Below are 24,533 nucleotides of genomic sequence, written 5' to 3' on the forward strand. Positions count from 1 at the left end.
TGGACCCCAACGCATAATACCGGTATCATGTGTTTGTAACAAAATTCAAAAAAATTGATTTTCTTACCAAAGTCAAAAAAATGAAATTTACCCCAACGCATGATACCGGTATCATGTGTTTGTACCAAAACTCAAAAAATTTGATTTTTTAGCAAAGTCAAAAAATTGAGATTCCACCCCAACGCATGATACCGGTATCATGTGTTTGTACCAAAATTCAAAAAATTTGATTTTTTAGCAAAGTCAAAAAATTGAGATTCCACCCCAACGCATGATACCGGTATCATGTGTTTGTACCAAAATTCAAAAAATTTGATTTTTTAGCAAAGTCAAAAAATTGAGATTCCACCCCAACGCATGATACCGGTATCATGTGTTTGTAACAAAATTCAAAAAAAATGATTTTTTACCAAAATTCAAAAAAATCGATTTTTTACAAAGTTAAAAAATTGAGATTCTACCCCAACGCATGATCCGGTATCATGTGTTTGTACCAAAATTCAAAAAATTTAATTTTTTACCAAAGTCAAAAAATTGAGATTCTACCCCAACGCATGATACCGGTATCATGTGTTTGTACCAAATTTGAAAAAAAATTGATTTATTACATAAGTCAAAAAATTGAGATTCTACCCCAACGCATGATACCGGTATCATGTGTTTGTACCAAAACTGAAAAAATTTGATTTTTTACCAAAGTCAAAAAATTGAGATTCTACCTCAACGCATGATACCGGTATCATGTGTTTGTACCAAAACTGAAAAAAATTGATTTTTTACCAAAGTCAAAAAATTGAGATTCTACCCCAACGCATGATACCGGTATCATGTGTTTGTAACAAAATTCAAAAAAATTGATTTTTTAGCAAAGTCAAAAAATTGAGATTCTACCCCAATGCATGATACCGGTATCATGTGTTTGTACCAAAACTGAAAAAATTTGATTTTTTACCAAAGTCAAAAAATTGAGATTCTACCTCAACGCATGATACCGGTATCATGTGTTTGTACCAAAATTCAAAAAATTTGATTTTTTACCAAAGTCAAAAAATTGAGATTCCACCCCAACGCATGATACCGGTATCATGTGTTTGTACCAAAATTCAAAAAATTTGATTTTTTACCAAAGTCAAAAAATTGAGATTCCACCCCAACGCATGATACCGGTATCATGTGTTTGTACCAAAATTCAAAAAATTTGATTTTTTAGCAAAGTCAAAAAATTGAGATTCTACCCCAACGCATGATACCGGTATCATGTGTTTGTAACAAAATTAAAAAAAAATTGATTTTTTAGCAAAGTCAAAAAATTGATATTCTACTTCAACGCATGATACCGGTATCATGGGTTTGTACCAAACTGAAAAAATTTGATTTTTTAGCAAAGTCAAAAAATTGAGATTCTATCCCAACGCATGATACCGGTATCATGTGTTTGTACCAAAACTGAAAAAATTGCGATTTTATGTCAAAGTCAAAAAATTGAGATTCTACCCCAACGCATGATACCGGTATCATGTGTTTGTACCAAAACTGGAAAACCGTTTTTGGAAAATATTGAGGATATTTTAAAATTATTTTTAGTATAATTTTACCACAATTTTGAAATATATTTGGAATATTTTTTGGGTATATTTATGTTTGGGACTTTTTATATATTTATGTTTGGGACTTTTTAAAGATATTTTTAAGACAACGCTCCATTAAAAAATATCTTTAAGACAGCGATGAGATATATATGTTGCTCTATAAACATGCTTTTTTTCTGGTTTTCCTTACTTTTTACTTTTTTTATATTTCAATTAACCATCCCGGATTTGTGGAGTTGCACTTGTGCACCACTCCACTTGTGTTCCAGAGTGTGGGGCATTTTTAAGACAGAAATTTTAAGATATTTTTTGTTTATTTTTACCACAAGTTCAAAATATTTTTGAACATTTACAGAGTTGCTCATCTTGGCTTCCTGGTTCAGGGTGAAGGTGAGAACGAAGGGAAAGGAAACTTTGGTTTCCTGGATCAAGTGAAAACATTGGAATGGGTTCGCGATAACATTGCAAGATTTGGGGGTGATCCAAATAAAGTGAGTCCACACTTGTGATTAATTTATTGGAAATTTTGTTAAAATTCGTGGCAGTCAAAATTAACACTCCGGACGAATGTAACTTATTTATCCTCGCATGGCAATGTTATAACACGAATGTTATGTTTCATAAACCTCAAGCTCGTTTACGAGTTACCACGTATGTAACTTATTTATCCTCACGTTAGGGAAACGACAGTCGTTATAACATGGGTGTTTTGTTTCATACACCTCGTGCTCACTTACAAGTTACCACGTATGTGACTTTGTGGGTAATGTGATTAATAAATATGGGAATATACCTGATAAAGTTCCATCTTAACCCATAGTAGACTACTATATTTATATCTGCGCGTCAAAACATTATGTAATTATATAATTCTATATTAATACCTTACGTAAGTGTCCGGCGCCGTAGTATAGTGGTTAGCGCTTGCCTGTAACCCAGAGGTAATGGGTTCAAGGCTCGTCGCAGCTACCATTGTGGGTGTATGTGTCCTTGGGCAAGACACTAACGGCGATTGCTCCAACCCAGTGGTCACTAATGGGTTGTCCAAATTATCAGCCATACATAAAAAAAAAGAAAAAATCCCCAAAAAAGTAAGTTTTTCCGGCCACGCAAGGATAAAGTAAGTTACATTTATTCATAGGTGACATTGTTTGGTTGGTTATGATGTATTAATAAGAATCTGATGCAATGAAACGTAACCTGCACAAATCAAGACCAACCAATTGTATAATAAAAGAGAGATATATTTCGCCTAAATGGCATCGACAGTTTCTTTTTCAAATAGAAAATTGATGTATTTATGTATGTTTAAATTGTCTCTATGTATATAGGTGACATTGTTTGGCCAGAGTGCCGGAGCAGAGTCGATTGGTGTTCATCTCACATCAGGTGTTAGTGACAAACTATTCCACCAAGCTATCATGGAAAGCAATCCGTTCGGACTCCCTTTACGGTCACTAGCTGACGCTAAAGAGTTTGGTGGTCGTTTTTCGGAGGCCGCAAATTGCTCAAGAAATGACATGACTTGTCTCAGATCTCGGTATTTATTTTATTTCAAAAACTAAACAGCCTTTGTTAGACGTAATATTAATAATTTTCCAATTCGTGTTTTAACAACTTTATTTTAATAGTGGTAAGAATATTTTACACAATTTTGTAAATATTCTTGATAAAAGAAAATGAAAACATATCCCATCTTACCTCAACCTTCTTCATAAAATCATGTCTCATTTTACCCCAATATACGAAAACACTTTTATTCCATCAATGAAATATTCTCTATTTATCTCTAATTGTTTTCCAGATCACTCACTGAGTTGGAAGTTGCATTTAACATGACGTCCCTTGAAGTGACTGACCCTTCTCTCATAACAATGATATTCCAACCATGGAGTCCTGTAATTGATGGTTTGGTCGTACCAGCGCAACCTATTCTTACCTTTATGCAGGTAAGGTTTTTTTCTTGTGTGATTTTCTTGCAATTACAAGTAATTATATTTTTTTGTATGTGCCAAGTCTGTTGTAACATATATGTTGGTGAAGTTAATTAAAATTAATTATTGTTTTTTTGTTCTTTATATTGTATATATTTTTGTAGTATATTTTTTGTTGCACTGTTTTTTTTTCACTTTTTTTGGGTGGGGGGTTATATTCTGTTAGTTTCTAACTTGTATTACACAACCCACGAAAGTTGTAAACTTGTGAGTTGGCACAAAGCATGTGAAGTTACCGCATGTGTTGCATAAGACATCCCTAATAGAACTCAAAGCTTTTTACTCTGTGAGGACAAATTAATAAAATTTCACTGCATTTTACTCTTATAGTATAACACACTACCCTTTTTTCTCTAATTTTCACATCGATGTTTTAAGGGCCAAGAGCAGAAGAAGCCAATGTTATTGGGAGCTACGGTAGATGAAGGAATGATATTTGTGGCGGAGGCGTTCCCAAATCCAATGGATGGTGCATCTTACAAAGCATTGCTGCTAGCTGTATTCAAACCAATGCATTATAATAAAGTGCTGGAGCAATACCCAGAGGTAAATTGGTATAATTATGTTCGGATACCGGTATATATATCTTTACCTTTGACAGTCATACAAAAAATTACCCACAAAATTTTATATGTGATAACCCGTAAGCTGGAACGAGTGGTATGAAACAGAACACCGGTGTTATAACGACTGCCGTTGCTCCGCCATGCGAGGATAAATAAGTTACATACGTGGTTACTTGTAAGCTGGCAGGAGGTGTATGAAACAGAACATTCGTGTTATAACGACTGTCATTGCCCCGCCATGCGAGGATAAATAAGTTACATACGTGGTTACTTGTAAGCAGGCACAAGGTGTATGAAACAGAACACCCGTGTTATAACGACAGTTGTTGCCCCGCCATGCGAGGATAAATAAGTTACATTCATGGTAACTTGTAATCGGGCACAAGGTGTATAAAACAGAACATTCGTGTTGTAACGACTGTCCTTGCCTCGCCATGCGAGGATAAATCAGTTACATACGTGGTAACTTGTAAGCGGGCACGAGGTGTATGAAACAGAACACCCGTGTTATAACGACTGTCGTTGCCCTGCCATGTGCGGATAATTAAGTTACATACGTGGTAACTCGTATAAGCAAGTGGTGGAAAAAATATCTATGTTATTGCGACTTCTGTTGCCTTGGTATGTTAAACTAGATAAGTTACATACATGGTAACTCGTAAGTAGCAAGATACATACAAAATACCCTATAGTAGACTACTATATACAGACTGGTATTTTGTCATACTTAGTGTACAGAACCTGGATGCGACAACAGAGAGAATCTGAACCACCTCGCCACAGAGTATTTGTTCACTTGCCCACAACGAAAGGCGCTCAACTCTACAGCAGTTGACAGATGGTGGTATATACTCAACCAAACGTGGTCGTTCTATGTAAGCGTGGATTAGATATATAATAAGATCAAAGTGTGGATGGCCAATAGCTGATCAAACATAGACTAAAAAGTTCAAAACCAATCAGCCACAAGCTGCATATGTTGTAACTCGTAAGTGGGCAAAAAGTTTATGAAAAAAAATCCTGTGTTATAACGACTGCCGTTGCACCGCCATATGAGGACAAATAAGTTGCATGCATGGTAACTCATAAGCGAACACAAGGTGTATGAGACAGAACACCCTTGGTATAATGACTGTCAAGGATAAATAAGTTACGTTCATTTAGCACTGCTAAAATCCCCTTTAAATTCCAGGAGGTATGGGAGCAGCCGCAGTGTTTCTATCGTGTATGTCACGCTGCAGAGTTGGCTTATTTATTCAATGTTGAACCTCTAACAACATTTGAATATACAGAAGAAGAAAAAGTTTTATCCGAACGTTTTGCGTGGTATTGGACCAACTTTGCTAAACACGCACATCCAAATGGAAAGGTAATGACTTTAAATATAGTAGGGTGGGGGGAGATTGGGTATCTTTAGCACATAATATCTAAGTATCCTGATCGTATTTTAAACAATTAACAACGGTCTATGGGAGTCGTGAGGATATGGTTTTATAATTCTTTGAATGTTTTTTGTTTACTACCAAATGGGACAAAAAATTGGAATGAAAAGGTGTCCCATTTTCCCCACCCTACTATACAAATATATCTAACTGCTGTTGTGTCTATATGCACAGTTTTCTATTTGTTTTTTGATTAAAGACAACTCAATATGAGTTAATTAATGCTGTATTGAAGTATATTTAGCAGTCATGTTTTATACACAACTTCCGCTAAAGTAGTTTTAATCTATAGCGTGTTTTGCCGACTTTGCCTTGCTGCTAAATACCTTCTTTTCAATGTTTTATTTAATCTGTTTTTCGCAATCGTGTTAAATTTTACCTTAACCTACATTAGTAAATTTGATTTAATTAATCAATCGTGGATTATTACGTGTTTTATGTTTAATATCGCATATTCTATTCCACCAGACAAGCAAGTACGAATTAACCTCGGAAAACGTACAAGAAACCCAATGGCCACAGTTTAACAACAATGGTGGAGCAAACTACCAAGCTTTACAAATACGAGCAGCGGGAGATTTTGTAATGGATCGACCTTATGAAGAAATTTGTCGTTTCTGGGACGAACTAGACGCATATGCTGAACATTACTGAGGTTTATAATCTTTCAACGGCTAATCTGGTATGAAAAAAACGTAGCGTATTTTCGGACAACTTGTCGGACTTTATCAGTTAATGAAACCACAATTCAACCATAAAATAAGTGTAATTTTTCAATGTTTTTTATAAACAAATATGTATTTTGTAACCACTAGAAAGATATGCAGATCCGAAGTTTATTCAATGTTTTAATGCAGCAATATTTTCATAAAGTTGAACTTCTGAATAATTATAACATTGTGTTTTCAACTTTGAACGAAACATGACCTGTGTTTAATCTAATCCTTATACGTTTAATAAACGTCTGTTTTCAATGCAGCAACTTTGTGTCCAGTTGAACAACTTAATAACCGAAACATCTCAATGTTTTTAATCTTCAACAAATTGTATGAATGTTTATAAATATAATCCTTGTGGGGCGCCCTCATTCTTTCGGTAAAGAACATTTTCCTTGGACTTTTTGAAATCTTCACTCGTGACTTTCATTCTACGTTCTCTCAATGCAAGTAAACCGGCCTCAGTGCAAATTGCCTGTATATATATATAGGGGTCAGTGACTGTATGTAACTATACGTAAAGTGTTTTTTATATAACATAGTAGTAAGAGTATAACATAGCTATGTGTATATGCAGATATAATATATATAAAGTTAGTATAAGAGGGTAGTTTAAATTGCCAGTAAAAACACACGAGGTGTTTGAACCAAAACACCCGTGTTATAACTACTCTCGTTTCCCCGCCATACGAAGATAAACAAGCATTACCTTGATATCGGCCCCGGATAAATCATCTTTGGCTTGAACATGTTCGTCCACATTAACATCGTCGGAAAGCGTCATACGAGCTGTATGTATATTGAATATACGACGCTTTGTCTTCTCATCCGGCATCGGGAACTCAATCTTTCGATCAATTCGACCTGGATGGAAGTTGCTTGTTAATGTATTTGTATGGGATTGTGTGTGTATTGTGGTATATGGATAGGTGTTGCTTGTTAAAGTGTGTTTGGGTTTGCATGGATATTGCTTGTGAAGTTGTGGTTTTAATTTAAAATGTAAGGTTTAAAGGGGATGCATCATAATAAAATATACTTTTTCAAACTATCAGTATAAATTAACTTATATAAAGTTAGTTAACAATTCAGTAATGTACTGAAATTAAAATCTGTGTAAAAAGTCAAGTGCAAGGTAATATTTTTCTACTCTTGATACAGTAGAGTTCAGTTTCCCGACACTACTTTAATAAATGAAAAATAATAAAAAAAATTAAGAAAAAATTGTGCCGTATTTGAAAAGATTTTTCTTGTTTTACAAAAAAATACTGAATTTGTAAAGATTATTCATGTTACTACATAACCAACTGCTACATAAGCTTTATTTCAAAAGTTTAAATCATGGAAAGGTATTTTGTCTTTTTAATACGCATAAATAAAAATTTTTGCCGACTTTAAAAAGATTATTCTTGTTCAATCAATACCTGCTCTGATCAGCGCTGGGTCGAGCGAGTCAATTCTGTTCGTCGCCATGATGACTTTAACATCGCCCCTCGAGTCAAAACCATCAAGTTGGTTCAATAACTCTAACATCGTACGCTGTATCTCACGTTCACCACCAGAGTTAGATTCGTATCTTTGGAAAAACAATGTAATATATTAATGGAATCAATAAATGATTTTATAGCGGTTAATATTGTTGTAGGATTATATTGGCGTTGAATTTGCATAAGAATTAAAAAAAAATCGTTTTAAGGTGGCTGTACACAGTATCCGGAATTCGTCCGTTTTGTCTGTTTTGTCCGGATTTCGCTGCCGCATGCGGAACTCGGTAATAGGTTTGCATACGACTTCGCAAGCGAATTCGCATGCTGGATACTGTGTACAGCCACCTTTAGAAGAATGTAAAAAAGTTTCAAAATGAAAAAAAAAAGAATTTTTAGAGTTTTTTACAAATTCTTTTGGGGAATTTGTAAGAGGGGGCTACACCACTTCCTATGCTTATGATAGCTTTGGCTAACATCCATAGTTCTATGAACTTCTATGTTCTTGCATTACCTTTTAATACCCTTGACAGCTATATTACCAAACATGGCACCTGTACTCCTGCATTACCTCTTAGTACCAATGGCATCAATCTCATCAATAAACACAATGGATGGCGCATGCTCCTCTGCCACGCGGAATAATTCCCTCACAAGTTTAGGTCCGTCACCGAGGTATTTCTGTATCAACTCTGACCCAACCACACGTAGAAAGGTCGCCGATGTTTGGTTGGCTACAGCTTTCGCTAGCAATGTTTTACCTGGATCGCGGTTAAAAGAATGATGTAACTGATTTTTATTGTGCGAGGCAAGGACAGTCGTTATAACACGAGTGTTCTGTTTCATACACCTCGTGCCCGCTTACAAGTTACCACGTATGTAACTTATTTAACCTCGCGTCGTGGAGCAACGACAGTTGTTATAACACGGGTGTTCTGTTTCATACACCTCATGCTCGCTTAGAAGTTACCACGTATGAAACTTATTTATCGTCGCATGGCGGGCAACGACAGTCGTTATAACACGAGTGTTCTGTTTCATACACCTTGCGATTACAAGATACCACAGATGTAAGCAGTTCATTTTTATAATTAAGTACATACCGGTTCCAGGGGGTCCATACAAGATCACACCTTTAGGAGGTTTAATCCCCATTTCTTCGTAATACTCGGGGTGGGTTAATGGCAGCTCCACAGATTCCTGTTAAAAATCCGATAATAAATCATAAATACCAAATATTACAATCTAACACCTATACTTCAGGCGTCAAACCTGGGGTGGCAGGGTAGGCAGGCCAACCCAGGAAATTTCTGCACTGCATTAAAAAATAAGTTCAGGGACAATAAGTTGAATGACTAATAACTATTCCTGCCTCTCTGTATTAATGGAAAAAGGGGGACCTGTGCTTATACAATAACAGAACAGTCGTGTTATAACAACTGTCGTTACCCTGCAATGTGAGAATAAACAAGTTACATTCATTCATCTCTACCTCCAATAGATTGATTTGATGATGTCCTAATGTTATTTTTTCTTACCTTTATTTCAGTAATCTGTGTATCCAGCCCCCCGATATCAGCGTATGACTCTTTCGGAGCTTTTTCAAGTTTCATCACGGTCACGAGAGGATCAACGTCATCTCCGAGGAAACCAACAACTGCGTGGACCTGAAATTTACCATAGTTTGTGAGGAAAAAAACAAGCAAATATATTTAGTACTCAAGTGCTTAAAAAAAACTACTTTTTTATTTAAAAGTTTTTTTCAGTTTTTTAAAAATTAATCTTGCTGCGAAAGTTAAGACAGGCTTACTTCAAATAAACCCTGAAAATGTGTTTGAAAAGTATGGAATAAAAAAGTATAGGTGTTGAGCCATGGGCTTAGAAACCCTGGGCAACAGTAAGGCCTGCAAACCACTTTTCCCCTTGCTGGGTTAGAACAAGATCACCATAACAATTATACCTTATGTGAAAATTACATTGAATGTCTTGCTTAACGTTACACACAACTACAAAATTAGCAGTATCTAGCGTCGAAACCATAAACTCTAAGTTTGGCAGATTTAAAAAACACTTTTCCCCTTGCCAGGTTAGAACATGATTACAGCTTATGAGCAAATGCCGTCAAGTGTCCAGACACACACACCTACTAAGACAGGACACACACACCTACTAAGACAGGACACACACACCCACTAAGACAGGACACACACACCTACTAAGACATAAGTATCAAGCCATAATATGATTACCGCTTCCCCCTTACCTTATGATTCATGAGCACTGTACATCCTGGTTCCAGCAAATCTTTATCAACAAACGACAAGATGCTAACGTAATGTTCGGATCCCACAGAAGTTGAAACAATGGCGTGATTTTCATCGATAATTTCCTCCAGCGTTCCAACCGACATGGGAGAACCTCTCAAATCATCGACTTTTGTGCGTTCTTCCTGGAGAAGAATAAACGCATGATTAGAAAGCAATACACAACCATGGGCACTAAATATGAGTGGCATGGTAGGCAGATTTACTCTGGAATTTGATACACTGTATTAATCAATAAAGAATTAAACTATACAAACAAGCAAAGCCAAAGCATTCGCCACATTATTCAATGAGGTTCCATTTGTTTTAAGTAGCATAAAACCTTTTATTTTATTGAAAAAATGTGTTTTTTTTCTGTGAAAGTCACTTAAATTGGTTTAAACCCACCTCTTGCTTTTCTTCTTGTGGCTTGAGGCGCTCCTGGTTCCTGATGTATTCCTCCTCCATTAAAAGATAATCCTTGATGCGTTCTTGTTTTAAAAGACGAAGCCGACACCGGGTATGAGGAGTTACTGTGTTTGAATGAATGTAACTTATTTATCCTCGCATGGCGGGACAACGACAGTCTTTATAACACGGGTGTTTGTTTCATCCCCCTCATGCTAGCTTACGAGTTACCACAGATGTAACTTATTTATCCTCGCATGGCGGGGAACGACAGTCTTTATAACACAGGTGTTCTGTTTATACACCTTTTACTTCTATTATTACTTATGTAAATTTGCAAGTGATTATAATTTGTATAATATTCATTTTTATATTTGAGAATGTGCATATTTATACAATGTTGGGGTAAATCAAGCTTTACCCATGACAAGGACGTCACCCATATAGAATACAATGTAAATTAAGTCATGAATTACCACTGGGCAACTTGTTGGCGGCATCTGGTCCTTTTGCCTTCTTTCTACGTTTACCAACTCTTGTCGGCAGAGGTCGTTCATATTTCTTTTTCTCTTTCCCCTTGTCCCCTTTCTTGTTATCCCCGGCACCATTCCGGCCTCCACCACTTTGATTTTGGCCCTGAGGGGAAAAATTAAAGTCAACCAACCACCCCCGCATACAATATAATAGGCCGAAACAATTTACCAAAAACTAAGGGAATTTTTTTTTAAATTCAACTACTACTAACTTATCAGATTAAAAGTTCATTTTTGCAGGAATTTTAGGCCTAAATATTTTTGAGCTAATTTATTAAGGTTTAACACAGCAGTATTTATCATAAACAGAAAATTACAAACGAACATCCGCACAAGCCATTCTTCTCAATGTGGACCACTCATAAAATTTAATAATCATTTTAGCAAAAAATGTGATTTTTAAATAAAAAATAAGGCACTAGTGAAGAATCCCCCGGTACATAGAAGAATAGGCTGATGGAAAGTGTTAGGTGTTGATGGTTAGGGGGTTAGTGGTTATAGGGGTTAGTGGTTTATATGGGGTTAGGGGTTATATGGGTTAGGGGTTAGTGGTTAGTGGTTATATGGGTTAGTGGTTATAGGGGTTAGTGGTTATAGGGGTTAGTGGTTATAGGGGTTAGTGGTTATATGGGTTAGTGGTTATAGGAGTTAGCAAATAAGGGGGGAAGACTCTTCACTAGCACCAATAAATTAAGGTGTAGCTTACTGGACAAAACCTAAAATTCTGAGATAAAAAAGTTGCCGTTTTTGTGCAAACGAACAAAGCACTCACCAGTTTGAAGTTTTGTTAAATAAAATTATCCTGAATAAATAAAAACCAAAAATAATAAATAAATAACATTACCATTGAATAGGTCCACCGGAAAAGCTTTCAAATTAATTTCGTAAATCGTCGATAAATTCAATTCAACACAAAAACTAGAAATGACAATGCGCAATTAAAACCATTGATGCGTAACGCGTTTTTTTTATTTCTATGGATAGAGAATTCAATTATCTATAGAGAACATATAATGTGATTTGTAAATGGGGTGCTGGTAATATTGCAAAACCCACTGAAGTTACGTACAATTAAATATTGGAGAAATTGGGGTTTACTACACCGGTCAAAATACCTTTATGAATCGATATACCACTAATTTAGTCTGGCAAAGTGGCAAAGTGGTTAGCTCGTCGCCTTTAACCTAAAGGTAATGGATTCAAGTTTTGTCGCTGCTACCATTGTGGGCGTATGTGTCATTAGGCAAGACATTTTAATGGCAATTGCTCCAACTCAGTGGTCACATAAGGGCTGTGCAAACTTTTAGCCAAACAAAAAAATCCCTCAAAATAATAATCCACAAAGTTACATGTGGTAACTCGTAAGCGAGCACGAGGTGTACGATAAAGGACATCCGTGTTATAACGACGGTCGTTGTCCCGGCACGTGAGGATATTTATAGAACTTCATTTAATTTGCGCCTTTAGCGTATAACCGCGGCGCCGGACATTACATTACACTGCTCGCCGTAACTTTTTTTGCAAATGAAAATAGATTCCGGATATTTTTCTACCAAGTAACAAAATTTACCTCTTCGTCCAGTAATTCTTAGAGTTAAAACGACATGCTATTAACAAACATGCAATAACTCTTTACAAAGCAGTATGACAATCCAAATCAGTAATGTTCACTATACAACGTAACACAATTTATATTCGGTCTGTTTATTCTCAGACCTAAAGTTCCCGTGTATTTATTTTTGGACAGGCGTTTAATTATATCACTCGTCTGTATACACAGTCATCACACACCGGCGACATCGGAGTTATTTAAGCTTATAAACCACGTTAGTAAAATGAATTACACCGGAACCTATCCTAATATTGCTACGTATACGTACTTCCGATGAGGTATTTATATGACACTGCCTTTACCGTTTTAAATCATATATAAAGGACTGTATATGCAGTTTTACCCATCACAGTTGTATTGTAATAGCATATAAGACTGTAGCTGTGTGAATAAGATTTTTGCTCCGAAAAGGTCTGTCTTTCCGTACGAACTTATATGTAATAGAGCACATGTGTTTTAAAATGCACGGTAAAGTATATATCTCAGACTATTGCAAAAAATAATTTAGGCGTTAAAAAAGTCTAGGTATTTTGAAATTATATAGTGTTTAAGGGCGATTTACGGTATTTAAGATTAGTATTTAAAAGCGCGTGAAATTCTTTCTTTGTGTAATATTCTTTCTGCTTTGTTTTGCACTGCTTTTCATCAACAAGGAAACGCCAATAACAATTACGTCGAATTGTTTTGCTCAGCACATCATCGTGTAACGTCACATGTGTATACAGAGGTAGTCTGTTGTTTTGATATTTATTCTACCTGTTGCATCGATTGCCGACCGTAGTCTGCAATAATGCCTCGTGAAAGAATTCTGTGCGTTTTCTCCGCCCTAGGATTCGCTGCATGTGCTTATCAATACACTGTGTTTGGTTTGGCTGACAAAGTAAGAATGCCAGGGGCAGGTATGGATGAAACTAATGCTATGATTTAACCTAACTATTGCTTGTATAGAAGGCCTCTGTTTCTTTTAGTGGCTGAATGCAGTAAGTGGTAAATTAATAAACAAATGAATGTAACTTATTTATCCTTGGCGGGGCAACGACAGTCGTTATAACATGGGTGTTCTGTTTCGTACACCTTGTATAATCGCTGATGAGTTACCATGTATGTAACCTGTTTATCCTCGCATGGTGGGGCAACGACAGTTGTTATAACACGGGTTTTCCGTTTCATACACCTCGTGCACACCTACGAGTTACCACTTGTGAAACTCTGTGAGAATTGTCTTTCTAGCCCAAAGTCAAATATAAACGATATTATTGATGGTATAGGCCTACGTACATGGGTGCTGAGAGTCTCCGAAACGAGATTCTACTAATCATTGGCGTTTTATAAATACTAAACTAAATTATCCATTCACTTGCTTTCATTCAAACATTGACTTGCTCAAGGAAACACGCCCACAATGGTAGCAGCGTCAGGTCCATAACCTATGGATTACAGGCAGTTGTACTAACTGTATGATGTTCTATGTATTACCACACTAATGTTACAGCAAATCATAATCAAAGTGTTTAAACTGCTAATCATGTATTTACTTATCCATTCATGCATTGCCAGGATGGTACGAAAAATCAGCTGCCGAAGTCGCCAAGAAATTTCCTCTTAAAAATGACCCGAGCGAAATTATGGTAAGACTGAAAATTCCGGAGTAATAAATTTTGCGAATCTGACCCTGATCTGGTGCTTTTTAAATTGAACGATTCTTGTGTAAAAAAAATAAAGTCAAGGTCTCACCCACAAAGTTACTGGTAAGCTAGTACAAGGTGTATGAAACATAAAACCCGTGTTACACCGACTGTCGGTTTCTGGCTTCGTAGAAATTAATAAATTACACATATTCTATCGGGTGCTAACGTAATTAACAGACAAAAATCCAGACCAACCAATGGTCTCAATATATCATAAGTAATATTCCCAAAACAAACTTTACATTCCAGGTTGGTACGGCTTGGGTTTTCACTTTCCTTCCCAACTTATTGTCGACTTTATATTTGTTGACGGCTCAACGACAACGACGAATATTCCCGCAGGTATTTTACTTTGTAACGCATAGTTTATCAACCACGCAAGTTATAATGCGGGTGGTGTTCTGTTTATAAGCTTGTGTGCCTGCTTATAGTTAGTTATCTGATTAGTTGTGTTACTGTATAACTAATAACGTCTACAGCCCATTAGTGACCATTACCATCATCCGTTTTTTTTTAAGACCCCAAAGCCTATAAAAGCTTACGAGTTCGTGGTGGTTAGTAATAACAGACAACTTTATTTATTAGTGACCACTGGGTTGAATCTTAGTAATGTATGTAGGCGTATGTAAAGTAACTGGCCAAAAAAAAACACGGTGGCAGCAATGCAGCATCGCCCCTTGTATCCGTTGGTTAAAGGTGAACGCTAAAAAAACTGCCACAATATTTACAAGGTTTTACTTATGTGAAGGTGTTCTACATTGTGTACTGTGTGAATACACTTCTTACATTAGCATGGACTTTCACATACGAACGTGGATTACATCTCATGTCGACCATGATTGTTGGCAGCGTATGTGTACTTGGTGCAATACAACTTTACATTGGCATCAAACACTTTAAAGAATTTCACATCTCAGCTCCAGGTACAAGTTGTATTAAAGGTGGACAATATTTGAGATAATTCGAATTCATTTTCAGAGAAATTTAAATGGTGGCTGCAACGTGTTGTGCTGAACAGCGTCGCTCTCACGACCACGTGGTCGTTCGTAGCCTTGCCTTCCACCGTTAGTTATCTTCTAATCTACGACAGATCGAACCAATCCGAAACCGCCATTTTGAAAGGTTGGTCGTGAGCAATATAATAGGTTGGGTAAAATGTTACATGTTTTCATGGTGTTTCTATCGTCCCATTTGGTAGTGAACAAAAGAATATTTACAGAATTATATTACCGTGTCCTTACGACTTTAAAAGATATGGTGCTACGAAAACCTAACAGACAAAAAACAAGTCCGACCGTTTGTTGTATTCGATATATATTTCCCAAATGGCATCGCCAGCCTCTTTTTTAAATGGCAACTCTGAAGAGCGTTGTTAATTATTATACTATATATAAATCATTTGGTTTTTTTTTTTTTTTATCTCTCTCCTTTTTGTGGGCCGAACCTGGAGGTACTGCAATACCAGGACAACCCGTGAGCAGGGTGGAGCAAGCTCCAGCACCACGCCCTATGCTCAAAAATCCGACCAATACACAGAGGAAACGAACCGCTTCCGTCCCAGGCATCAAACTGATTGATTTGTTATAGGATTGATGAACGTGGATACAGCGACATCTATCGGATTGTGTTTGTTGGCGATAGGACAGATAACTTGGACATTGCTTGACTTTCTAATTGTCCCTGCATATACTTCGATAGTAACATCAGTTTATCCAGTGTTGGTATTCGGGGGGTTCGGGCTTGCTTTGTCTAACTTCGAGCACGGTATACGCTTTCTATTGTTGCTTTATGACGTCATATTAACATGATTATAACAGGTTTTAATCGTCATAATATCTTTTGTTTGGTTGTTGGAATCGTTGCTTCGATATCGATGATCAAGAGGAAACGAATCCATGAGAATTCGACTCCAAAACAAGAATAGACGAAAATATACAATAATTGCTACTATATTATTTATACTGTATACCCTGGAAAACATTCGTACAAACTATTATTTATTCTATTCTACAAGGGGAGCAATGGTAATTAAGCTATAATCGGTCTAATACAACAAACTGCGCTATACTTATTGTGCCTTCAAATGCTTTGCTCAAACTTCTGCGTAAAATAAACAGAGTCTGCTGTAATCCTACAAACCACAACAAACTATTAGCAGGCACAAAAGCTTATAAAACAGAACACTACCTGCATTATAACTTGTGGTTTATAAACTGTGAACTACAAAGTACATTACCTGCGGGAATATTCGTCGTTGTCGTTGAGCCGTCAACAAATATAAAGTCGACAATAAGTTGGGAAGGAAAGTAAAAACCCAAGCCGTACCAACCTGGAATGTAATGTTTGGTTTAGAAATATTACTTACGATATATTGAGACCATTGGTTGGTCTGGATTTTTGTCTGTCACTTACGTTAGCACTAGATGGATAAATGTAGCGTGTTAATCCTGGCGTGATGGCGGAAAACGACAGTCGTTATAATACGCGTGTTCTGTTTCATACACATTACCGCGTATGTAACTTTGTGGGTGATTCCCTGACTACATTTCGTTACACAAGAATCATTCAACTCTATGAGTACCGGGACAAGATTCCCGATATTTTTAGACTCACCATAATTTCGCCCGGTCAGTTTTAAGAGGAAATTTCTTGGCGACTTCGGCAGCTGATTTTTCGTACCATCCTGGCAATGCATGAATGGATAAGTAAATAAATCAGTGCTCTTCAACCGGTGTGCACGGTGCACCCTAGGGTGCATCAAAATATGCCAGGGGTGCACCAGTACAAAAGTGTATACAAGGGTGCATCACAAACTACAACAATTTTCAGCAATAATATTCAGTTTTAAACATTTTAAACAAATTTAGCCACTTTCCTGCAGTTTTTTTTATATGAATTATATATCTTGCATCACTGGGAATTGTGAAACATCATTAGTTTTTTGTTTAAACAAACAGGGGTGCATGAGTTTGTCGCAACAACTTTAGGGGTTCACCAACCCAAAAAAGGTTGAAGAGCACTGAAATAAATATTTAAACACTTTGATTATGATTTGCTGTAACATTAGTGTGGTAATACATAGAACATCATACAGTTAGTACAACTGCCTGTAATTCAGAGGTTATGGACCTGACGCTGCTACCATTGTGGGCGTGTTTCCTTAAGCAAGTCAATGTTTGAATGAAAGCATCCTCACGACTCCCATAGAGCGTTGTTAATTATTTAAAACACGATCAGGATATTTGAATATTATTTGCCAAAAGTGTCCCATGTTCCTCATACATTGTACTTTCTGTATGTCACAAAATCCTACCCACAAAATGTTATCTCAATATTTTTATTTAATAATAAATACAAAAGAATTCACAATTAAATTGCGCACAGAGATAAACACTTTATATTCGTTCAGACAACCATATTGCAGCTAAACATCCTGCTTGTATGGTCTGCTTTAACACTTCATACGCTGGTGCGTTAACAGCCCCATGTTCCAAACCAGTGTCATGATGCTCCATTTCTTCGTCGCGAAATTGTTTAATTTTTTTCAACAGGTGATCTCGATATTCGCTTTTATCATTAGAGTCCAATAAATACCGCAGTTGTCTGTTTGGAAAGATTAAAAATATGTTACTGAAACATAGTAGGGTGGGATTCCTTTAGAACATAACATGCAAATATATCCTGATCATGTTTTGAACAATTAACAACGGTCTATGGGAGTCGTAAGGATACGGTTTTATAATTCTTTGAATGTTCTATGTTTACTACCAAATGGGAGGAGAAAATAGAATAAAAAAGCATCCCATCTTCCCCCACCCTACTATATATTCCATAAATCTGATCTTGCACTCATAAAAGCACAAATAAATGTCCCCCATTTACCTGCATACCAAGGCAATGGTAGTTGTGTAACACGGGTGTTCTGTTTCATACACCTTGTGCCCGCTTCCGAGTTACCCGTATGTAATTTTGATTCTATTTAAATAACAGACTGATGATGCCATTTATGCAAAATATATCTTATCAAACAATTGGTGGAATTTTATTTTGTCTGTTGCGTTTTCGTAGCACCATATCCTTATTTAACTTGTGGGTGATAATATAATAAAAACATAAATTAAGAACTAACTTATTATAATGGTCAGTAATTGATTCCTCCACTGCTACTGTACAAGCCATTGCTGCTTCCTTTCCAATCAAAGCAGTTCCTGCACCTAATGCAAATCCTGCCCCAACCATGGGTGTTGATACATTCAACATATGAAGTGAAATAATTTAGTTTTATACAATCTATTCTACACCAAGGTAGCTGAATATTAACTACAGTTTTCAAACACAGGGGAGGCAGGGATAGTTACACAAATTTCTGTGAAACAAATCTAACTTATTGGTTATAATGTTTACTGATTAATGCAGTGCAGAAAATTGGGGTTGGCCTGCACACCTTGCCACCCCAGGTTTGGCGCCTGACAATATTAATACAAATAAAAATTTTAAAGGCTAAGATCTTTTAAATTAAAAAAGGTGAAAATTACCAAAAGGGTTAATTGAATAAATTGATTTGGTCAATGATTTTGGATTAGTCTGCATTTGACTATTTCTGGTAGTAACAGTTTATATAAAGAAGTTGTAAATTTAAAATATTAATTTACCCGCAATATTCCATAACGGATGTAGCACAGTTGGTCGTACTCTGTATTCAGAAATCATATTTGTGAATGTTTGTAAATGATCTTTTTCTTGGTCCCACATATGCTATGAGTGAAACATTAAATATTGAACAAAATATTTTTAATGTTAAACTACTACGTGCACGACAACAGCAATTGCTCCAACCCAGTGGTCACTAGTGGGTTGTTCAAATTGTCAGCCATATAGAAAAACAATCGCCCACAAAGTTACATGCATGGTTACTCATAAGCGAGCACCAGGTGTATGAAACAGAACACCCGTGTTATAACGTTTGTTATTTCTCTGTCATGCAAGGATAAATTATGCTACACACATTCTACTGAACCTCTATTTTATGCAAAACTTATAGTCCAAGTTACCTGAATAGTTGGCCCAACGTCAGTTTTGCCCAACACAGCCATTTGCCCGGCGTATATTCTGTCAGCACCAAACTCACCTAAAACAAACATTGTATGAATAAATGTCTCTTGGTTTATCCTCGCATGGCGGGGCAACAGCAGTCATTATAACACAGGTGTGAAAAAATGAGCGCCCACTTGTGAAAAAAGAAAGTGATGATCTGTTAATGAGTCGTAACTGTTCTGTTTTATACACCTTGTTGGACTTCTAATGAAAAAAAGTGTGCATAAGCATAAATACATTGTGTAATTTCTAAATATATCAAACACATCTTCACTGACCTGCATGATCTACGCGAATAAAACGTGAATAAACTTTCTTGGTTTCAGGATCCAAGGATTGGAATGAGACATTCCGAACCCCAAAGTTACATCGAGTTTGTATTACCCTACTAAGTTTAAACAGGGCCATATTTAAAAGCTGGAAGCCTGGAATCATAAAGTAATATATGTTTTAGTTCTCTTTCTCTTCGAATGAATGTAACTTATTTATCCTCGCATGGCGGGGCAACGACAGTCGTTATAACAAGGGTGTTCTGTTTCATACACCTCGTGCCAACTTAAGAGTTACCACGTATATGTAACTTTGTGGTAATTGCTTTTTATACGTAATATAAAGGAGGAAATTTACAGCAATACAGTGTAAGAAACTTATTGTTAAAAATATAACTGCCGAGGTCCTAAATAATGTACTAAAAAACACGAATAGAAAACTACCGGTAAAACGTGCAGACTTGAATCTCTGTTTACATTTATTTTGTCGGATGAAAAAACCCCAGCGTTGAGAATGAATGCGTGTAAAATATGGGGTGTTGCTTGAAAAGTTATGTAAAAATTAATACTCTACACAATTGTTATGTTAATATAAAATAACTACATTGATCAAAATGCTTGTATCGTGACCTCGATGCTACCATTACAGTGAGCCTATGTGACACGTGGTTAGCTCGCCTGCCTGTAACCCAGGGGTAAGAGGTTCAAGGCTCGTCGCTGCTACCATTGTGGGGTATAGGTCCTTGGGCAAGACACTTACCGGCAATTGTACTAACTCAGTGGTCACAAATGGGTTGTCTAAATTATCAGCCATTCATAAAAAAATTCAATAAAAAAAAGCAATTACCCACAAAGTTACATACATGGTATCTCGTAAGCAGGTACGAGGTGTATGAAACACAACACCCGTGTTATAATGACTGTCATTGCCCCGCCATGCGAGGATAAATAAGTTACATTCGGAAGAACGTTAATTGTTTAAAACACGACCAGAATATTTGAATAACATGTGCTAAAGGTGTCCCATCTTCCCACTCTACTATATAACGATGAAAAAACAAACATTACGCCACAGCAGATTCCAATCGCTGTTTTTTATGTGTGGGGTTATATTTTCTTTTGCATTGTGTAAACACCCAAAGCCACCTGCCTATTGGTTTCCTTGTGAGTGGGGAAACTGAGTCAGATTCTCTAGCGAGAGTCTATAAGAAAGATATGTATTTATTGGTATTATTGCAACACTGTCACCAGTCGTTGTTTGGTTCAATGCACTTAATGTTTTCTAGTTGGCTGGTACTATATACTGTTTGTTAAGGTTGTCTTATTATATAGTAGGGTGGGGGAAGATGGGACACCTTTACATTTCATTTTCTTATCCTATTTATTAGTAAACAAAAAACATTCTAAAAAATATAAAACCTTGTCCTTACGACTATCATAAACCGTTATTAATTGTTTAAAACACGATCAGGTTATTTGGATATTACGTGCTTAAGGTGTCCCATCTCCCCCACTCTACTATATTGTTTGTTTTTCTATAATACTGTTTATTTAAAGTATAACGGTCACAACTTTTTTCGAATCAGTTTTGTTCTTCTGTTTATCCATAAACGTGTTATAACGACTGTCGTTTTTACCGTTACTTCTCATTTTTACGGTTGTTTATAGCAGGGTGGAGAAAGATGGAACAACCTTAACACATAATAATCAAATATTCCGATCCTGTTTTAAACAATTAACAACGGTCTATGGTAGCCGTTAGGAAACGGTTTTATATTTCTTTGAATGTTTTTTGTTTTATTACCAAATGAGACGAAAAAAAATAGAATGTAAAGGTGTCCCATCTTCTCCCTCCCTACTAAAAAAAATATTACTTTGACCTACGTTACTGTGATCGAAGAAACGAAATAAAGTCATTAATTTATTCATAACAGGTTATGTAGCAGTAGTGGGAAGATAAGGAGATATCTCGCACTATGAAATGTATTGTGGTTGTTATGATCGTGTGTTGCATTGCAGTATCTGCTGATACACAAGGTAGGAATATTTTGTAGTTTGTGAATATAAACAGTAGCCGTTAAATGAATTTGTTTACCTCGCATGGCGGGGCAACGACAGTCGTTATAACACGGCTGTTCTGTTTCATACACCTCATGCCGCTTACAAGTTACCACATATGTAACTTATTTATCCTTGCATGGCGGGGCAACGACAGTCGTTATAACACGGGTGTTCTGTTTCATACACCTCGTGTCCACTTACAAGTTACCAGGTATGTAACTTATTTATCCTCGCATGGCGGGGCAACACCAGTCGTTATAACACGGGTGTTCTGTTTTATACACTTCGTGCTCGCTTACAAGTTACCACATATGTAACTTATTTATCCTTGCATGGCGGGGCAACGACAGTCGTTATAACACGGGTGTTCTGTTTTATACACCTCGTGTTCGCTTACAAGTTATCACGTATGTAACTTATTTATCCTCGCATGGCGGGGCAACGACAGTCGTTATAACACGGGTGTTCTGTTTTATACACTTCGTGCTCGCTTACAAGTTATCACGTATGTAACTTATTTATCCTCGCATGGCGGGGCACTGACAGTCGTTATAACACGGCTGTTCTGTTTCATACACCTCGTGCCCGCTTACAAGTTACCAGGTATGTAACTTATTTATCCTTGCATGGCGGGGCAACGACAGTCGTTATAACACGGGTGTTCTGTTTCATACACCTCGTGCCCGCTTACAAGTTACCACATATGTAACTTATTTATCCTCGCATGGCGGGGCAACGACAGTCGTTATAACACGGGTGTTGTGTCATACACCTCGTGCCCGCTTACAAGTTACCACATATGTAACTTATTTATCCTCGCATGGCGGGGCAACGACAGTCGTTATAACACGGGTGTTCTGTTTCATACACCTCGTGCCCGCTGACAAGTTACCACGTATGTAACTTATTTATCCTCGCATGGCGGGGCAACGACAGTCGTTATAACACGGGTGTTCTGTTTTGTACACTTCGTGCTCGCTTACAAGTTATCACGTATGTAACTTATTTATCCTCGCATGGCGGGGCACTGACAGTCGTTATAACACGGCTGTTCTGTTTCATACACCTCGTGCCCGCTTACAAGTTACCAGGTATGTAACTTATTTATCCTCGCATGGCGGGGCAACGACAGTCGTTATAACACGGGTGTTCTGTTTTACACACCTCGTGCCCGCTTACAAGTTACCAGGTATGTAACTTATTTATCCTCGCATGGCGGGACAACGACAGTCGTTATAACACGGGTGTTCTGTTTCATACACCTCGTGCCCGCTTACAAGTTACCAGGTATGTAACTTATTTATCCTCGCATGGCGGGGCAACGACAGTCGTTATAACACAGGTGTTCTGTTTCATACACCTCGTGCCCGCTTACAAGTTACCAGGTATGTAACTTATTTATCCTCGCATGGCGGGACAACGACAGTCGTTATAACACGGGTGTTCTGTTTCATACACCTCGTGCCCGCTTACAAGTTACCAGGTATGTAACTTATTTATCCTCGCATGGCGGGACAACGACAGTCGTTATAACACGGGTGTTCTGTTTCATACACCTCGTGCCCGCTTACAAGTTACCAGGTATGTAACTTATTTATCCTCGCATGGCGGGGCAACGACAGTCGTTATAACACAGGTGTTCTGTTTCATACACCTCGTGCCCGCTTACAAGTTACCAGGTATGTAACTTATTTATCCTCGCATGGCGGGACAACGACAGTCGTTATAACACGGGTGTTCTGTTTCATACACCTCGTGCCCGCTTACAAGTTACCAGGTATGTAACTTATTTATCCTCGCATGGCGGGACAACGACAGTCGTTATAACACGGGTGTTCTGTTTTATACACCTCGTGCCCGCTTACAAGTTACCACATATGTAACTTATTTATCCTCGCATGGCGGGACAACGACAGTCGTTATAACACGGGTGTTCTGTTTTATACACCTCGTGCCCGCTTACAAGTTACCAGGTATGTAACTTATTTATCCTTGCATGGCGGGGCAACGACAGTCGTTATAACACGGGTGTTTTGTTTTATACACCTCGTGCCCGCTTACAAGTTACCACATATGTAACTTATTTATCCTCGCATGGCGGGACAACGACAGTCGTTATAACACAGGTGTTCTGTTTCATACACCTCGTGCCCGCTTACAAGTTACCAGGTATGTAACTTATTTATCCTCGCATGGCGGGACAACGACAGTCGTTATAACACGGGTGTTCTGTTTCATACACCTCGTGCCCGCTTACAAGTTACCAGGTATGTAACTTATTTATCCTCGCATGGCGGGACAACGACAGTCGTTATAACACGGGTGTTCTGTTTCATACACCTCGTGCCCGCTTACAAGTTACCAGGTATGTAACTTATTTATCCTCGCATGGCGGGACAACGACAGTCGTTATAACACGGGTGTTCTGTTTTATACACCTCGTGCCCGCTTACAAGTTACCACATATGTAACTTATTTATCCTCGCATGGCGGGACAACGACAGTCGTTATAACACGGGTGTTCTGTTTTATACACCTCGTGCCCGCTTACAAGTTACCAGGTATGTAACTTATTTATCCTTGCATGGCGGGGCAACGACAGTCGTTATAACACGGGTGTTTTGTTTTATACACCTCGTGCCCGCTTACAAGTTACCACATATGTAACTTATTTATCCTCGCATGGCGGGACAACGACAGTCGTTATAACACGGGTGTTCTGTTTCATACACCTCGTGCCCGCTTACAAGTTACCAGGTATGTAACTTATTTATCCT

General features: G+C 37.4%; 4 protein-coding genes and 1 non-coding gene across 5 annotated transcripts in view; 2 read left to right on the forward strand and 3 right to left on the reverse strand.

Moving 5' to 3' along the window:
• The window catches only part of LOC149730385 (crystal protein-like), a 24,846-nt gene extending 18,277 nt beyond the window's left edge, over nucleotides 1-6,569 (forward strand). The window contains exons 4-10 of the mRNA XM_089887105.1: nucleotides 1,945-2,080; nucleotides 2,921-3,129; nucleotides 3,394-3,538; nucleotides 3,962-4,129; nucleotides 4,881-5,024; nucleotides 5,342-5,518; nucleotides 6,060-6,569. Of these exons, the coding sequence (XP_089743231.1) occupies nucleotides 1,945-2,080; nucleotides 2,921-3,129; nucleotides 3,394-3,538; nucleotides 3,962-4,129; nucleotides 4,881-5,024; nucleotides 5,342-5,518; nucleotides 6,060-6,245 (1,165 nt within the window). The 3' untranslated portion in view covers nucleotides 6,246-6,569. The remainder of the gene's footprint in view (nucleotides 1-1,944; nucleotides 2,081-2,920; nucleotides 3,130-3,393; nucleotides 3,539-3,961; nucleotides 4,130-4,880; nucleotides 5,025-5,341; nucleotides 5,519-6,059) is intronic.
• Nucleotides 6,412-12,028, reverse strand: LOC149730386 (26S proteasome regulatory subunit 4). Its single transcript, XM_089887106.1, has 10 exons — nucleotides 11,877-12,028; nucleotides 10,976-11,135; nucleotides 10,500-10,624; nucleotides 10,052-10,237; nucleotides 9,327-9,455; nucleotides 8,892-8,988; nucleotides 8,360-8,549; nucleotides 7,729-7,880; nucleotides 7,017-7,171; nucleotides 6,412-6,782 (listed from the first exon to the last, which is right to left on the reverse strand). The coding sequence occupies exons 1-10, from the start codon at nucleotides 11,877-11,879 to the stop codon at nucleotides 6,648-6,650; spliced, it is 1,332 nt and encodes a 443-aa protein (XP_089743232.1). The 5' UTR covers nucleotides 11,880-12,028; the 3' UTR covers nucleotides 6,412-6,647.
• A 1,180-nt stretch (nucleotides 12,029-13,208) lies between these two features.
• Nucleotides 13,209-16,399, forward strand: LOC149730387 (uncharacterized). Its single transcript, XM_089887109.1, has 7 exons — nucleotides 13,209-13,543; nucleotides 14,202-14,272; nucleotides 14,582-14,674; nucleotides 15,081-15,255; nucleotides 15,311-15,454; nucleotides 15,920-16,096; nucleotides 16,150-16,399. Exons 1-7 carry the CDS (start codon nucleotides 13,435-13,437, stop codon nucleotides 16,254-16,256), a joined length of 876 nt encoding a protein of 291 aa, XP_089743235.1. The 5' UTR covers nucleotides 13,209-13,434; the 3' UTR covers nucleotides 16,257-16,399.
• LOC149730388 (U2 spliceosomal RNA) lies at nucleotides 15,761-15,950 on the reverse strand. The gene has a single exon (XR_016385947.1). It is a non-coding gene; the product is annotated as a U2 spliceosomal RNA (small nuclear RNA).
• Nucleotides 16,400-17,653: 1,254 nt separating the features above from the next.
• LOC149730389 (NADPH-dependent 3-demethoxyubiquinone 3-hydroxylase, mitochondrial-like) lies at nucleotides 17,654-19,889 on the reverse strand. The gene is made up of 5 exons (XM_089887113.1): nucleotides 19,705-19,889; nucleotides 19,384-19,460; nucleotides 18,985-19,087; nucleotides 18,462-18,558; nucleotides 17,654-17,935 (listed from the first exon to the last, which is right to left on the reverse strand). Exons 1-5 carry the CDS (start codon nucleotides 19,859-19,861, stop codon nucleotides 17,728-17,730), a joined length of 642 nt encoding a protein of 213 aa, XP_089743239.1. The 5' UTR covers nucleotides 19,862-19,889; the 3' UTR covers nucleotides 17,654-17,727.
• Between the last annotated feature and the right edge of the window lie 4,644 nt (nucleotides 19,890-24,533).

The sequence above is a fragment of the Ciona robusta genome, chromosome 10 (assembly GCF_009617815.1).
Source record: "Ciona robusta chromosome 10, ASM961781v2".
In the NCBI taxonomy this organism is placed as follows: Eukaryota; Metazoa; Chordata; class Ascidiacea; order Phlebobranchia; family Cionidae; genus Ciona; species Ciona robusta.